The sequence below is a fragment of the Leptonychotes weddellii genome, chromosome 10 (genome assembly GCF_054177405.1).
Source record: "Leptonychotes weddellii isolate Sample4059 chromosome 10, ASM5417740v2, whole genome shotgun sequence".
Taxonomy (NCBI): domain Eukaryota; kingdom Metazoa; phylum Chordata; class Mammalia; order Carnivora; family Phocidae; genus Leptonychotes; species Leptonychotes weddellii.
Genome location: NC_138378.1, coordinates 1,253,938 through 1,269,788, shown reverse-complemented (window position 1 = coordinate 1,269,788; position 15,851 = coordinate 1,253,938). Strand labels below are relative to the sequence as shown.

The 15,851-nt window shown below is 63.4% G+C and overlaps 1 protein-coding gene across 7 annotated transcripts in view; it reads left to right on the top strand.

Moving 5' to 3' along the window:
* Nucleotides 1–15,851, top strand: part of LOC115937809 (uncharacterized) — a 49,579-nt gene that overhangs the window by 13,580 nt on the left and 20,148 nt on the right. For 2 of the 7 annotated variants that reach the window (XR_014149015.1, XR_004073033.2), the window contains one exon: nucleotides 35–956. The exons of 3 other annotated variants lie outside the window; for them this stretch is intronic. Coding sequence is in view for 1 of the 4 variants with exons in the window: in XM_081832463.1 (XP_081688589.1) it covers nucleotides 544–825 (282 nt within the window). In the remaining 3 variants the exon portion in view is untranslated. Of the gene's footprint in view, nucleotides 1–34; nucleotides 957–14,473; nucleotides 15,685–15,851 lie in introns of those variants that run through there. 2 more of the 7 variants (XR_014149019.1, XM_081832463.1) reach the window with 2 other exon arrangements.

Sequence of the window (15,851 nt, the reverse complement as noted above, 5' to 3'; positions counted from 1 at the left end):
CCTCCCCAGGCTTTGTTCCACTTTCTCCTTGAAGGTGACCTTGGCCCCAGAAGGCCCTTCCCAGTGCCAGGCGTCCATGCTATGCTGATGACCTAAGCAGTGGGTCTGGTGGCCCCTGCGGGCGCCCAGCACATGGCCTGCCAAGTTCCTGCACCTGCACACCCAGAAGTCGCTTCAGCCACCTCAGGCCCCGGGACCCCCAGCTGGTGGCCCTGCCCGTGGGGCCCAGGACAGAAGGAGAGGCAGAGCCCGGGCCTCTCTCCTGGGCACCTGCCCAGAGAGCCCCCTGTGGGAATCCTGCCCACGCTGAGGCCCCGGGGGAGGCCTGCCTCCTGCCGCTGCCCGTCCCTCACCCACCCTCCTGCCTCATCCCTGCCTGAGGCAGCTCCCGGGCCAGTGTGAAATGCTGCACCTCGCTGGGGACTCGGCACACCCCTCGTCCTCAGGAGAGGAAAACGCAGGTCCTCACCACAGCCTGCCGCCCGAGAAGCTGATCAAGCAGCTTTTCGATTGATGAGCTGCGTTCACATCCATGTCCCACAGCTGCTGGAGGTGTTGGTGCCCCCGGGTCCTGGCCTCGGCTCTCCCCCCATTGAAAGGGTGACCCAACATGAGACTGGCCCCCATGTCCACCTGCACGTGGACCCCCTGGAGCGGGAGTGCTGCTGGTTCCTGCCCCCACCCCCCACTGACCACACAGACGCCGCAGGGCAGATGACAGGACCCCAGGCCGGGCCAGACGGCGCCGGGCGGGCAGCAGGTGACCCTTACAGGGGCCGGCAGAGGGCCGGGCGGCCCCAGGAAGCCGCCACCGGCGGGACATGACCAAGTGGGCTTCGGGGGGCTCCGGATGCTGTGAACCCCAGAACCTGAGTCCCGTATAATTTTTAGTCATCATGAAATAAGATTCTTCCTTTGGGTTTTCTCCCCCTCGATCATTAAAAGATAAAAAGCCATTCCCAGCTCCTAGTATAAATGCAACCATGTGGGATCTGGCCCTGGGGCCCCGGCTCGGCACCCTCCCCCAGCTGCGCTGCATGTAGAAAGGATCAGCAAAGACACCTGCTCGGCATAGTGTACGCGGAAAGGACTAGAAAGCCTGAGAGGCCCCTGTTCTGCTCCTGGTCCTCGCTGTTAGTAGACACCTGGTGAATGAACAAAAGCCCTAAAGCCTCTCCCAAGGCAAGACAGGCTCCCACGAAGCTGAATGCTCAGCACAGCTGGAGACCGTGGGCAGGACCCCAGGTGGTGACTGCCCTGGTGGCCCAAGCTCAGCCCAGACAAGGACCCCCATGTGGAAGAGGCTGGCCCAGGACCCACAGCCCCACATGCCCACCCCAAGCCCAGCCAGCTGGGACAGCCGTGTGACCACAGGCGCTCCCCTCGGCCTCCCTGATGTCCAGGTGCTCAGCCGGCGGCCGCGCCCAACCACAGGGGGAGGCCCCCGGGGAAGCCCCTCACCCACCGAGGCCCAGCTCCAGCTTTCACAGAGCGGGTGAGGGGGACACAAAGAGGCCCTGTCCCCCGGCAGATGAGCAGATAAAAGGGCGCCCAGTGGCCGGTGGAAGGGCAGAGCCTGGGCCTGAGCCCAAGCAGCCAGGGGTGTGCCCCCTGTTCTCCGTGGTGTAGAGAGGCTCTGTCCTGAGCCCTGGCTGGGGTCTGGGTCCAGAGGTCCACAGGGGGGCTGTCTCATCACCCCTGCCCCGAGGCAGCCTGCATGGCTTTAGGCTGGATGTGCCCACAAGCTGGGGCCAATTTCTGGAGCAGGTATCCACTAGGAACCAGGCCCCATCTGGGCAAAGGCCACCCCCGGGGCCTAGGAAGTGGGGCAGGGCCGGGGGACACGGGTTCGTCCTAGGGGCCAAACTTCTTCCAGCCTTACTCTGTTTGCTCATCATGGTCCCGGGGTCTGTGTCAGGGATGGGGCCAATCAGGAACTCAGCCTTCTGAGTAGAACCTGTGAGCCCAGAAAGCTCTTGAAGAAGGGAAAATGACCTGCGTCAGAGGCTGGGCCCCCAGCGGTGACACCCACCCTGAGAAGGTTGTGCAGCCTACAACCTCAGCCCAGGGTCCTTTTTAATCGTGGCTCTGGAGCTCAGACAGAAAGAGACCGCGTCCTGCCCCGCGGCCGCCCCGAGCCCCCGCTTCCTCCACATCGGCTTCCAGGGGTTCCGGCGGCCGTCTGAGCTGCGGGAAGTGTCTTGGCTCAGTGGCCGAGGGCCTGGAGCTTTTGGATGGGAATCCCAGTCCCGGCTCTTGCCCTGGACAGTTCTTTCCTCTAAGGAGCCCTGAGACGCCCATTACATTTTAGTAAAGAAAAGAAAATATTCCTTTGAAAGAAATTCTTTCTTGGACAGTATTCAGATGGTCTCCCAGTAAGTGGCCCCAAATCCTTCGTGCGCAGACAGTGAGTGACGGTGAGCAAGGTGGCTTGTCCTCGGCCCTGGGGACGGTGTTGGCGTGTGTGGGTGGGGGAGGCCGGGCTGCGAGGTGGGGAAGCTCCCCCTGCCATTTCCACAGCCTCTGAAGAGCTCGTGTGGCCGCCTGGTGAAGGCGGTGCGTGTGTTCAGGGTGCAGCGGGGTCCGTCGTCCTCATGCCCTGCCCCGCACCTCCTGGGAGGCGCCCCCGCTGTGGGAGATGAGAGCACGGCAGCAGCGCTCACAGTCCGTGCGGCTGGGGCCCCGCGTGCTTCTGCTTGCCCGCTGCTGGCCTGGTTCGGCCCGGCCCCCCAGCAATAAGTGCACGCACAGGGACACGCACACACAGGCCGGGGTGCACGCACGTCGCCCCCCACCCCCCAGCTCACAGACCCGATGCACTATCACAGTCAGGGGAGGCAGCCTAGTGTGGGCTGGGGCGGGCAGGGGGAGGCTGAGGGGAGGGCACGTGATGCTCGGGGGACGTGCGTGGGGTGCCTGGGGGGGGCGGTGAGCGGGGGCGAGGCTGAGAGTGAGGTGGTCAAGCCAGGGTTTGTGGGCTCTCCCTAGTAACCCCACGAGAGGAGGACTCGGCCCCCCTCTTCCAGGGAAGCCCCCAGCCCACGTTCCCTTCCCTGGTCCCAGGGCCGCTCCGCAACCCTGTGCTCTGCAGGCTCTGTGGGACTCCGTGGCAGCCCCTGAAGCCTGGGGGTCCTGTCTCCACTTCCCCCGATCTACCTTCTGTCACCAAAGATTTGACCAGTGTCCTCCAGAAATTTCAGGGAGACCTCCGCATGTGGCCGGCTGTGCTCGGCGCCTTCCTCCCCGGGCTTGCCCTGCGACTCACTCCACGGGTGTGTCTGCGCGCTCTGCTTCCCCTCATTGCCGGGCAGAGACCCTCACCCATGGGCGGACGCTGCTGCGGGAGGGAGCCAGGGCGGTCTCCGGGAGAAGTGGGCACGGAGGCTGGGCTGCAGGGCTGCCTCGGGGCCAGACTGGCCAGGGTTGGCCGGGGAAGGGACGTTAGCAGCTCGTGGCCGAGAGGTCTGACACTCAGGCTGGACCCAGAACCTCACGTGATCAGAAGTCTCATAGCCCCTTTCCTCTGGGCTGGCTTCCTTCTGGGGCAGGATCTCCCCAGGTGGGGGCAAAGGTGGCCCCCGGCAGCTCTGGGCTCATGCCTCCAACCAGGACAGCAGCTGCAGGTCCCGAGAGAGAGAGAGAGAGAGAGAGAGAGAGAGGGAGGCGGGAAGGAACTCATTCTAAGAGTTCGGCAGGGTCCCCGGGTCACGGGAGCGCTCGAGGGGGTGGGGGCCACCCACCAGAATCCCTCAGGCTCCCCTAAAAGAACCTGGGGACCTGTGACCAAGAGAAGGGTGCGGGTCAGGCAGAGATGAAGGCCGCCCTGCACAGGGAGCCCCCCTTCTGGGCCATGGGTGACAGGCACGCGCGGGCCGGCCACTGCCCCGGGGGTCAGCTCCCCAGCTCTGCCATCCTGCCATGGTAGTGGGTGGGCATTCGCTGCGTGACTGTGAGGCTTGACCGTCCTTTATTTTTAAAACTGAGAAGAAATAGAGACACCAATACGTGGGTGCTAGCAGCAAGAAGCACGTTTTGTTGATGCCAGGCGGCCGAGCCCGGGGCGGACGGCGAGCCAGCGGCCCCAGGGGCTCGTTTGAGTAGATGTGAGGACACCGTCCAGCACCGTGTGTGTGCACTGTGACAGGGTCCCCTCGCTGGACAGTCTGAGGCCCTAAGATCTCCCACGAGACGTGAGGCCACTGTGTGATGACACAGGGTGCTTTCTGAGAGGGAGGTGGGAACATGGGGTGGGGCCCTCCGCAGGCATCTGCTCCCAGGTGTGAGTCAGGCCTTCCTTGTCAGCAGGTTGACTGGGAGACGGCCGGGGACCTGTGTGCCCCCTACTCAGATCAGACTGAAAGCAAAACGACGAATCACAGGGCATCTCTCCCCCATGCACACCTGGGCCGTATTTCTCGTGGCAGGAAGGGGAGCAAGGCTGAGTCCTACAGAAATTTCTAGATGGAGAATATCTATGTCTTCCGGCACCAACCAGGGGACACGTGACTGATGGGATAATTTGCATCTTTTAAACCTAAGATTGGCGTCACTGCAGACACACCGATGACGAAGTTTGTAAATTTGCTAATCCCTCTTTTTGCTAAGCGCCGCCCTCATGCATAAATATATCAAGTCAATAGCCAGCCGCTCTCCCCAAAGGAGCAGAATTGCATCTTCCACAAACGGCTCCTTGTTGGGTTGGGTCTTGTTCTTCAACCTGCCTGCCCGCCCTGCTTTATTCTGGGGTCTCTCTCAAGGGCCCCAGGGGGCTCTTTCTAAAGCTCCCTGGGTTGCCGCTGCAGCACCCAGACCCAGGGGCCTCTCACCCTGACCTCTCAGTGTTGGGGTAGCACTCAGCCAAGACGGGCTGCCTGGGCTCATTTTGTCCTCTGTGCTGACCTTTCTGGAGGGCCCACAGCCCTGGTCTGGCCTCTGGACTGCAGCCAGGGCCGCCCCTTGACATCTCTCAGCGGTTGGCAGAGAGGAGCGGGGGGCACACGGGACACTGGTCCCCTGGATGGCTGAGCAGACAGGAGAACACAGAGGGACAAGCTCCACTTGAAGACACGTCCTGGGTGGGGCTGGGGTCCCTCGGGGGTTGGAGGCTTCCTTCTGCCATGGTGGGTAGAGGGGCTCTGACCAGCACAGAGGGAAGAGGGGTCCGCTGAAGACCCCCCTTCAGGACATCCATTCCCAGGACACACCAAAGACCCAACGGTGCGCTGAAGCCATCAGCAACAGTGGAGGGGCCGGCGGGCGGGCCTGCGGCCAAAACCAAGCGCCAAGAATACCTGACCTGTGTCGCAGGGTCGGATGAGGGGCGCCGGGGGCGCCGGGGCCGCGGCTCAGTTTTTGTCGGGAAAGCCGGCCCTTTGTGCGGCTGCCCACGCAGCAGGGGAGTTAATTCCTCGACCGGAGGATGACCAAATTGTTCGGAGGAGCAGGTTTCTCTTGTCGGGTGTTTATGCTGCTGCTCTCCTCAGACAGTGGGGGTCGCTCTTCCTCACTGGGGCCTGGGAGCCAAAGCAAGTCATGGAGGTGAGGGGGCTTCGACCCGCCGCCTGCCTCGTCCAGCTCGGTGGCCGCAGCTGGACCCCGTCCCTGAGGCCACGGCCGCACGGGGAGAGGCGAGCCGTGGCGGGGAAGAGCAGGGCCGGGGCTGTGCCCATGGGGACCGCCTGAAGAGGCCTCTTCTGCGAGTCTAAAGGCAGAGTCGGCCCCTTGTGGCGGGTGCCGAGTCGAACCAAGGACAGGGCCGTGAGCCCACGTGGCCAGAGTGCTGGCGGGAGGCCGTGTGCTGTCCTGACGCTGCCCCGGGCCTGCAAAGGCCTCTGGAGAAGCCCTGGTCTGGGACCCTGGGGAAGATGTCACCAAGCCTGTTCTCGTCTGTGAATCGGGACTGCCCTACCCGGCTCCCTCAGGACGGCCACGGGACCCAAGGCGCTGTGCCCGGAGTCCACAGCCTGTGTGGAGTGCGCCTCCATCCCTGTCCCTGCTCCATTTCATGCAGCCTGACGTGCGTCACCATCAGTGGGGAATCTGGGGGCAGAAGGATTCGGGGGCCCCTCGGGATGCCAGACGTGCTCACTTTACGCATTTAAATTCCCCTCAGGACGCAGGTCCCGAGGAGTGCGGTTCTCTCAGTCCTGGGATAGTGACCATGGTCCCCTGAGTGCACCGTGTTCTACCTGCAGGCCACCCGTGCTCCCCGTGCCCACAGCGGTCCTCCTTCCAGGCCAGCAGAGACCCCTCTGGGAGACCCTCCCCGGTAACTCCAGCCATCCCGAGTGGGCTCCCCGTCCACAACACTGACCTTCCAGCCACTCTGGGTGAAGGTCATGCCAGATCTGAGTTCGGCACGGTTTCTAATCCACCTGGTCCGTAACAATAATAACACGATAATAACACAGTCATAAAAACGGCACTGCATTTGTAGGTCACATGTCCTGTCAGCCCCGCGTGGAGACTCCTCCCAACCCCGGACCAGGCGCTCGTGGCGTGGGGAGACTGCTTGGGGACGGGAAGGCTGGAGATGGGTTTCAGGGCTGGCCAGTTCGCCGAGGACACTGGGTGTGTGATTTTCCTCCTGCACTGTGCAGACCCTGCCCAGGAAGGACAGGTGGGGGACATGAGCACAGCGCGTGATGAGACCCAGCAGTGCCGATGTGGCCGCCCTGGGTGCCTTTGCGGGACCCGATGGAGGACAGCTGCCTGCCGCCCCCCTCCGGGCCAGCCCCCTGTGCGCCCCGGGTTGCTGGCAGGCCGGACAGAGTGCAGGGACGGCTCCCCTGCCGGCATCCCTGAGCCCAGGAACGAGCCTCCCGCCAGAGGCAGATAGGGACCCTTGAGCGGGAAGATGAGGGCCATTAATTTGAGTCTGCACAAGTTAATTAAAACGCTTGCTTGCTGATGGTTCCTAGCACAACTGGGAAGGAGGGTGTTAATGCAGACTCCATATATTTGGGGACTCCCGGATCTGAAAACAGGCCTGCCAAGCTTCTAACATGCCCTCCACAGACTGGAGCACGGACATGAATTATTCATGCTGTGCTGTATTAATTGTATTGATATATTAATAATTAATAACAACCATGCTAATAACCACCATCGTGACTAGTCGAGGGCTGCTGGCTTGCGTCCTCCCTGTGAGGTCCTGCCCGGGGATGAGGAAGGTGCACCTCCCAGGGGCAGGCAGCATAAGGAAGGGCTGCTGGGGAGCACGGCCCACTCACAGGGTAGGGGCCGCCGCCCTGCAGGAGGGTGCAGAGAGGGACACGGCATGGGGGGAGGGGACAGGAGCCCCGGCCGGCCTGGGTTCCGGTCCCAGGGCCTCACTCCTGACCACGAGGCCGGGGGCAGGCTTTTCCGCTCTCCGAGGCTCCGTGGTGTCATCTGCAGAATGAGCACGGCGGCCGCACCAACACGCCGAGGGCTCAGACCTGGCAGGCGTGCGGCCCGTGGTGAGGGCACACTTGGAGTGGCTGTTACTATCCCCCTGGGGTTTTTGTCTAATCCCTCTCCTTGGAAAGCTCTGCAGTAAATTCTGGAAACTGCTGCACTCCGTGGCATCACTCCCCCCGCCCGACCTGGAAAGGTGGGGGGGTGGGCGTAGTGTTGTCTTAGGAGTGAAGATCTGGCGGGTCGGTGTTGGGAGGGACAGACCCCTGGTAACAGCCAGGGGAACAATGGGAGTCTACCGTGCGGGCCCCGCCGGTGCTAGGGCCTGTGACCTGTGACATCCCAACCCTGTGACCCCCGGCCGCCGCCACGGCCACGCTTCCACCCAGATCTCCGCTATCAGCCAGACCCTGGCAAGTTAAGTGTCTCATGGGAGATCCCAGCCGGCTTCAAACCCAGGCAGAAGGTTCCAGAACCAGAGAGCATGTTCCTGTGGCCCCAAACCCCCTCTCCCTTCCTCTCCTCCTCCTCCTCTCCCTCTCTCTGTCTCTGTGTGTGTCTCCCCCTCCTTCCCTCCCTGTCTCTCCCTCCCTCCCTCCCCGTCTCGTCCTCCTTCCCTCCCCGTCTTTGTCTCTCCCTTGTGAAATGGTGGCTCAGGGAGGGTTGTTGGAAAGGTCCCTGTGAGGCCTGTCCCTTACTGCAGCTTCTGCAGGCTCTGCCCCCAAGTATACCCGGGGTGCTCAGCAGCCCGCACCCCTGCGCCTGTCCACATGTGCCCGTGTCCTCGACCTTCAGGGGCAGCAGGACGAGCGCCAGAGCTTGGCACGATGAGCAAAAGTCATGCAACTTTCTTTTATTCCCTTTTGGCAACTGATCTCCGAATGGGCTTCTCACCCCTGAGCAAAGCGTCCCCTCCGCACGAGGATGTGGGCCTTAGGCTCATTTGGAGAAAGATGACTTGTCCCTGGAGGCTGGCTCTTATCTCAGCCAGGAAATTGGGCAGAGGCAGGACTCAGCTGAGCCCACACCGGGCAGGCCTGCTGCCCACAGCTGTCCTAGGAAGGAGCACGGGCAGCGTGGGTGCCCCAGTGGCTGCCGTGCACCTGGAGCGGTGCTGACCCCTCGGGACCACAGGACTCGTGGCACAGTCCCTCTTGGGCAGCACTTCCCCGTGGGGCTCGGCCAGCGTGCTAGGGAAGTGGGGACTCGAACAGGCGGGGTTTGCTGTGGGACAGAGGTGGGGAGCAGGGTTGGGGACAGAGGGCTTTCCAGGAAAAGCAAAGGCGCAGAGTCTTGTGAGGGGCTGAGAGCGGTGGCCCTGCAGCCTGACCCAGAGCCTGCTGTGACCTTGAGCAAGGGACAGTGTGCCCCAAACTTCAGCGTCCTCGTCTCCAACAGGGGCCGGCCATGCGCCGCGTGGGCCGTCGAGGGCCCCGGGAGCACAGTGCTCGCTCTTTGGGTGGGGAGTGGGGAGCTGGCAGGAGGCCCGGCCTGCAGTGGCCCCTGGAGCCAGAGGCCTATGGGTGCCCACATGCCCTCAGCCTGGAGGGGGCAGCTCCTGGGCAGGGCGGGCCCTGTAGCCCGTGTGGGGACAGTGGGGACCATCACAGCACGGCTGCACCGAGGCCTCCGGGGGCAGCTGCAGATCGCCGGAACGCATGCAGGGTCACAGGGGGGCCCGCGGTCACGGGAGGTTTCGAGGTCATTTGCTTTATTTTATTTGTAAGATTGTATTTATTTATTTGAGACAGAGAGCGCGCACATGCATGCACGCACACAAGCAGGGGGAGCTGCAGGCAGAGGCAGAGGGAGAAGCAAGCTCCCCGCGGAGCAGGGAGCCCGATGAGGGACTCGATCCCAGGACCCCGGGATCATGACCTGAGCCGAAGGCAGACGCTTCGCCGACTGAGCCCCCCAGGCACCCCTGGGCCATTTGCTTTAAAACGTCTACACTTCCACAGGGTTTGAACACCGTCCGACCCACAGGCTGTGGAGAAAGTGCAGCTGAGGCGGTTGGCGGTGCCGGCGGGGGGCGGGGGGGTCGGGAGGCGCGATCGGTGCTCGTCTCAAGTCTGAATGTTAAACCTGCTGCAAGGTTGCTTTTATTTAAAAAGTGGCTCTGGAACATTTTGGAAAGCAAAACTCAGGTGTGGATGGAGGCACAGATCCCAGGTCTGGAGGAATCAGGCTGCGGGCTCCCCGCCCCCTGCCCCCGGCTGCTGGGGGCCCTCTCCCTGGGGAGGACTTCACGCGTGCACTGCAGACCTCTCACTTGGCTTTTAATGGCCCCACACGGCCGGGCTGGCTAAAAAGAAAGCATTTAGTGCTTTGCCCCGGGTTTGCCGGGCAGTGCAGGTACGACGTAGGAGTCCTGTGATTCACACCCCCAGAGCCAGATATTTGTCCGGCCACCTGGGCCCGTGGGCGAACACAGGAGAAGCCGTCCCGACAGCCACGCTCCCCTGTCTGCGCCGCCCACACCTGGGGCCACAGCCGCGCTGGAAGGACAGCTGCCCCGTGGACGCACCGACAGGAGCGGACCTGGCAGGGTACAGGCGGAGAAGGGGGAGGCTGAGACTGTTGAGGCCTCTGTAGGAGATCTGGGATCTCGGAGGAAGGGGGAGGCGCAAATTTGGGGAACCGGGCATTGTTCTAAGCTGCTCCAACCGTGAGCGAGACTGTGCCCCCCGGGCTTCCGGACTTGCGTCTCCAAGGATGGGTGGGCAGGTTTGGAAAGCCTGAGACAGCCTTTGTGTCTCCCTGTGTCCGTTAGGCTCCTGGGGACAGACAGACGTGGTCGGTCTGTGTATCTACCCACCATTGGCCCGCCGGCCGTCCATCTGATTGTCTCTCTGGATGGGAAGACGGAGAGGTCTGTCCATCTGCCGGGCAGCCCCGCAGGCTTAACACTCGGCAGGGTGTCTGAACCTCTGTCTTCGTTCCGAAGGCCTCAGCGGCTTGCAGAAGGCTCAGCCTGTTTACTCAAACTCAGTCGGCTTAAGTGTTAATCATGTCTGAAAATACCTCCAGGGCAACCCCTAGACTGGTGTTTGGTGGCCGAACACGTGGGCACCGAGGCCGGGCCCGTCGACATGAAATCAACACGCGCCCCGTGGCCACCGTGGCCTTCCAAACTCAGTGGCAACAGACACCAGAGGCTCGTGCATTTGCAGGAATTAGGAACGCTCTGAGCAGGCCCCACACACCACAGGCGCTGCCACTCCACACGCCCCACTCCCACAAGGCAGCCACGCCGACGAGGTGGCTGGCTGTCCACTCAGAACTGGCTGTGGATGGGTCTAGTACAGTGTAGACGCAGCCAAGCCTGCAGGCATCCGGAATGTTCTTGGCCCCAGGCGGCCAGCCGGTGGCCCTGCCCAGAGCTGTGTCTCCCAGGTGGCCGCGCTCCGCAGCGGGGCAGGAGGGGGCTCTGGGGCCGCGGGCCCAGGGACTCAGACTGACGCTGCTCGTACTGTGTGACCCAGACAAGTGGCTGCCTCTCTCTGGGCCTCGGTTTCCCTGTCTGTGAAATGCGGATGACAGAGAACCAGCGTGGCGTGTGAGAGCAGGAAGCCTGGCTCAGCCATGGCGAGCCCTGGGGTAACAGGGGGCCAAGGTCCAGACCCGGGGTGACAGATGGCGGGCCTGGTGGCACCACACACTCTGCCCCGCCCGGGCCCGGTGATGTCGAGGGACCTGGCGGTTTGTCCTTGCTGCCAGCGCTTGTCCGGTAGCTGGGGGCCCCACAAACAAGGAGGACACCTTCCTCCTGCTCCCAGGATCTCACAGACGTGCGATCTACGTGCTCCTGAGGCCGAGTGTGGAAATCCAAGGTGGTGACTTCACACTATTTACGGGCACGAAGGACACCCACTTCGGGGAGCAGGTCTGATCCACGGCTGGGTGAGCTCAGAGCTGCTAAGAAAAGCGGGTGGGGACAGGCCGGTGGGGGCAGTGCTGCGTCCGCAGACCCCTGCAGCCCTGACGCCCCAAAAGCCCCCGCCCTGGGCACCTCTGGGAAGCGTGTGCCGAGGCTCTGGCCACACAGCTCTTGGGGTGCCTGGGGGGACCGAGTGTCCTGGGGACACACTCCAGAAAGAGCCGATTCCAGCAGACTTTGACCCCAGGGCTGGGCCTCGCTGGCAGCTCCAGCCAGGTGGGGACTTGGAGGCCAGTGGGCAGAGGAGGGGGCTCTTCCTCCACAAACCCTCAGTGCGACACGACACCCTCTTCAAAGCCAGCCCTGGTCTGGGCATCAAGGTTGCCTAAGTGGGGAGCACTGGTGTCTCAGTCTGGGGTCCCTGGAGCAGAGCCTGGGTCAGAGGCTTGGGGCCCATAGTTTGTGTGGAGGTGCTGCCCGCAGGTGTGGTGGGGAGGCGGGCGGGGAGGAGAGGAAGCAGGCCTGTCATGAGCGGTTCTGCCGAGGCCCCTCTGACAGTGGTGGGTACACTCGGAGCTGCCCCCAGTGGGGACGCTGGGTATTTGTCCACAACTCCCCCCATCTTGGTTGGGGTGTCTCCTGGAGGCGTGGATCGCCAGCGCCCTCAGCCTGCCCCGCCACCTTCCACTCACGGTCACGGCTGTTCTCCAGCGGAAGCTTCCGGGCTTGAGGTGGCGTCCGGGGTGGGCCGAGGGGCCGTCCACCATGCCCCGCAGCCCCTGCCGGCTTCCGGCACCTAGCAGAGCAGCCGCCTGCCACGCGCTCTGGGGGCCGCGTCCGTCCCCGAAGCCGCTGACCCAGGCGGGCGGCGGGCAGGCTCCCTCGGGTTTGTAAATCACTCGGAAGAGGGAGTTTTACGCCGCTGGCTGGCCAGGCAGAAAGTGCTGCAGCCGTGGGGGGTAACCGCTCTGCGGGCGGGGACTCGTGTGGGGCCGAGATTTACTCTCATTTTGGGCATGAATAACCGGTTTCCTACAAATCTGCCAGGGCTTTTGAGTCAGGTTTACCGGTAAGAATGACCAAATCAAATCCATCTTCTGACGCCTTTTATGGGGGACTCTCAGCTCCCATTAGCCACGCGGGGCTGACAGGCAGCAAGTGCCCGAGGAGCCCACGGGAGCTGGGGGAGGGCGACTGCCACGGGACACGCTCCCACATATGGGGGCCCACCATGTGGCCCCCAGGCTGCTCCCCCAGCCCAGGCAGCTCAAACACTAGCCCTTCCTGGCGTGCCTCTGTGTCCTGGGAGCAGGGGTCCTTATCGCCACGAACAGGAGAGAAGTGGGTCCCCGGGGCTCAGTGTGGTGTGCTTGGGGGAGGGACTGGGGCAGAGGCTGGCTTCTGCCATGCAGGTGGGCAGGGGGCTTGGGCTCCACCTGGTGCCTGTGTTTGGGGAATCAAGGGTCCAGGACCAAGGGGGTGGTGCTTTGGGTGTCTCCCTACCTCCTGCAATGCCCTTCCTGCCCCCAACACCCTCTTCTCTGCTTATCAAAATTGACTTGTTTTTCAAGGTCAGGCTCAAGGTCACCTTCTCTGTGACGCTCTCTGTGCTGAATGGCAGTCTCTTGGTCTCCAAAAGCCCATTCTTTATGCTGCTGTTTTGGCTGGCAGCTCAGCCTGGCTCTCAGTGGCTGGCTGTTTGCACATCGGCTTCCCCACACACTGACTGCTGGGACTCTGGCTCTGCTGCTGGAGAGGTGACCTCAAATCTAGCTTGTGCCAGTGGTCAGCTCACAGCATCCTCACCGTGGCTCCAACGGTGCGGGATTGGCTTCCCCAAACCGCAGATGGAGCTGAAGGCCTGGAGAGTTTGGGCAGCTTGGGAGGCACAGCTGGGGTTTGAACTCCAGCCTGTGGGTCCAGCACAGGGTGGACCTGCGATGTCAGGAGCCCCAGGTGGGGGCCCTGGGTCTACTGAGCTTGGAGAAAGCATCTGGGGGACTCAGGGGACCAGAGGAGCACGGTTCCTGTAGAGGCATCTGCTGGGCATTGTCTGGCCCTGTTCTCAGCTCTCCACGCCCCTCACTTTATCCCAGCACGTGCGGCTGGACAGGCTCCCTCTGACGTCCCCATGTCACAGATGAGGAGAGTGAGACCAAGGGGAAGTGACACCACGAGTGAAGGGGTGGGGTTCATGTGGTTCAAGTCAGCCTCCTCCATCAGCACCAAAGGCTCAAAGGGGTCTGCCCCAGGGGACTGGCTGCATGGGGGGCTGTGTGTGTTTGACGGTTGACATCTACCATCCATGCTGGGAACAGGGACCATAGTGCAGATGGGTGGATAGTAGGGAGCTCTGGATGCCCACCTGAGACCACAGGATCAGAGATGGTGGGGCCCCAAGTACGCCAGCCAGGGGGGAAACGGCCAGTAGCTGGGGGCCGTCTGAGTGATCCAGTGCCTGGGCTGGCTGGTTGGGCATGGACACGGCCAGAACTCAGACCCTGGGGCAGCAGCTGCCCCTCTCTGTGCAGGAGTGGTGGGGGGTCTGGGACCCCATCCGGGACCCCCGCCCAGGACCCCGTCTGCGCCCTCTGTCATCCTGCTTTAGCCTGCTCTCCTGCTCTCCCGAGAGGCATAGCAGCAGCCTGAGGCCCCGGGGAGGCCGGCGGCCCCTCGTCCTGACCTTTGTCCCCCTTGTAGCTGCTCGGTTCCAGGAACCCTGACTCGCAGGCCAGGAGGGAGGTTTCCCTGCAGAGCTTTCAGCTCCTCGAGGGCATCCAAATGAGGTTTCCTTCTGTGAAACATCAGTGGTCAGGACAGCAGGCTGAGCTGGGTGCTCTCCTTGGGGATGGGCTGGGAGTGAGGAGGGCCCGGGATGGCAGACCCTGAAGCTGGACTCTCCCTCCGGGGGCGCTGTGGTCCCGACCCGTGGACTAGACTTTCAAGGGCTATTCCACGTCGGCCCAGAGTCCTTTCACCTGGCCCCCCTGGCAGCCTGAGGCACAACGGGGGGAGGCCGTCCTTCCCCGCACCCCCAGGAATGCTGTCCATCCCTGGGTGCGGGACAAGCCCTTTACTGAGGGCCTCAAGCCAGGAACTCGTGGCCCTCTTGGCAGACAGACCCTCTCCTTGCTGAAGGGGGCGGGACCGGGCTGGCAGGGGCCTGAGGATTCATGGGAGCCCTTCTCTCGGCAGACCTGGTGCCACAGGTTTACAGGGACCCAGATATGCTGGTCTGCAGGAATGACAAGTGAAGATAAGCCGTAAACCAAATCCGGGAGTACCAAGGCTGACCGGGCCTGCAGCACATGGGACCTGAACTCCAGCTCCTGCTCGGTCAGGGCTTTCGCACACACATGCGTGTGGGCATGCCTGCGCGCACACACACGTGCAAACACGCGCAAACACAGGGGAGTCAGCGGGCAACGGAAGCCATGTTGTGTGCAAAGTGTTGCACGCACACGCACGCACATGCACACACACGCACACCTCGAAGCAAGCCTACGATAGCCCTCTCCATGCCCCTGGAAAATACTTTTTGAGAAAACAAGGTGAGGCCGTCAGCATCCCCAGCCCTGGGCGTCTTGCAGCCCGTTTTCATGGGGGGTCCTTGCCTGGTGGACGGTGGAGTTTGGGGGTCAGCGCAATGACGGGCTGGAGCCTGTGTTTGCAAACGCCGCGTCTGTCGTCCTGAACTAGTCAATGTGGCCCCTGCCCCGCCCCCCAGCAAGCAGGGGGGGAGGGGCCGGGTAGGAGGAGCGGCCGCGGGAGGGGAGGGGCCGGCCTGGACTGTGGTTCCATTAACAGGACGGAAGCTGCAAGCTGGAGCCAGAGATGAGTCAGAGAGCATCGGAGGGATGGGACGCGGTCCAGAACGCTCCCCCTGCCCGTCCTGCCAGGGCCTGCCCCACGCCCAGTGGATAATTCAGCAGACTGACCCAGACAGGCAGAGGGCAGGGCGGGCTCCGGGCGGCCCGCGAAGGGCAGGCAGGACGCGGGGGGGAGGGGCGCACCTGCTCCGGGGTTACTGTCACCCCCGCCCCCCCCAGCCGGGGAAATGGAGGCCTAGAGGGCCCCTGCATAGCTCCCGGGCTAAGCCTCTGTCGATGGGGCAGCAGCTACCGTGGCCCCGGGTCCAGGGCTCGGAATGCACCTTAGGGAGCAGAGCTGTCGGGCCAGCCCACAACCAGGGGCGTTACACAGAGCTCCCTCATTTCGGTAACCGCTGCTGCCTCCTTCCTCCCCAGGCCACAGCCCCCAGACTGGTCCCGAGCTGAGCCCCGCCCTTCGGGGAGCTGCCACACCCCCAAGCACGGGTGGTCACCAGGCCAGCAGCTCTGCCGGTGGGCCAGCCACTGACCCCTGCTCCAGCCCCTTTCCTAGGGGGGCCCTGCCCCACCCCGCCCCACCCCACCCAGCCCCGCCCAGCCCCGCCCCGCCCTGCCCTGCCCCGCCCTGCCCAGCTCCGCCCCATCCTGCCCAGCTCCGCCCCACCCAGCTCCGCCCTGCCCCGCCCTGCCCCGCCCTGCCCCGCCCTGCCCCGCCCTGCCCAGCTCCACCCCATCCTGCCCAG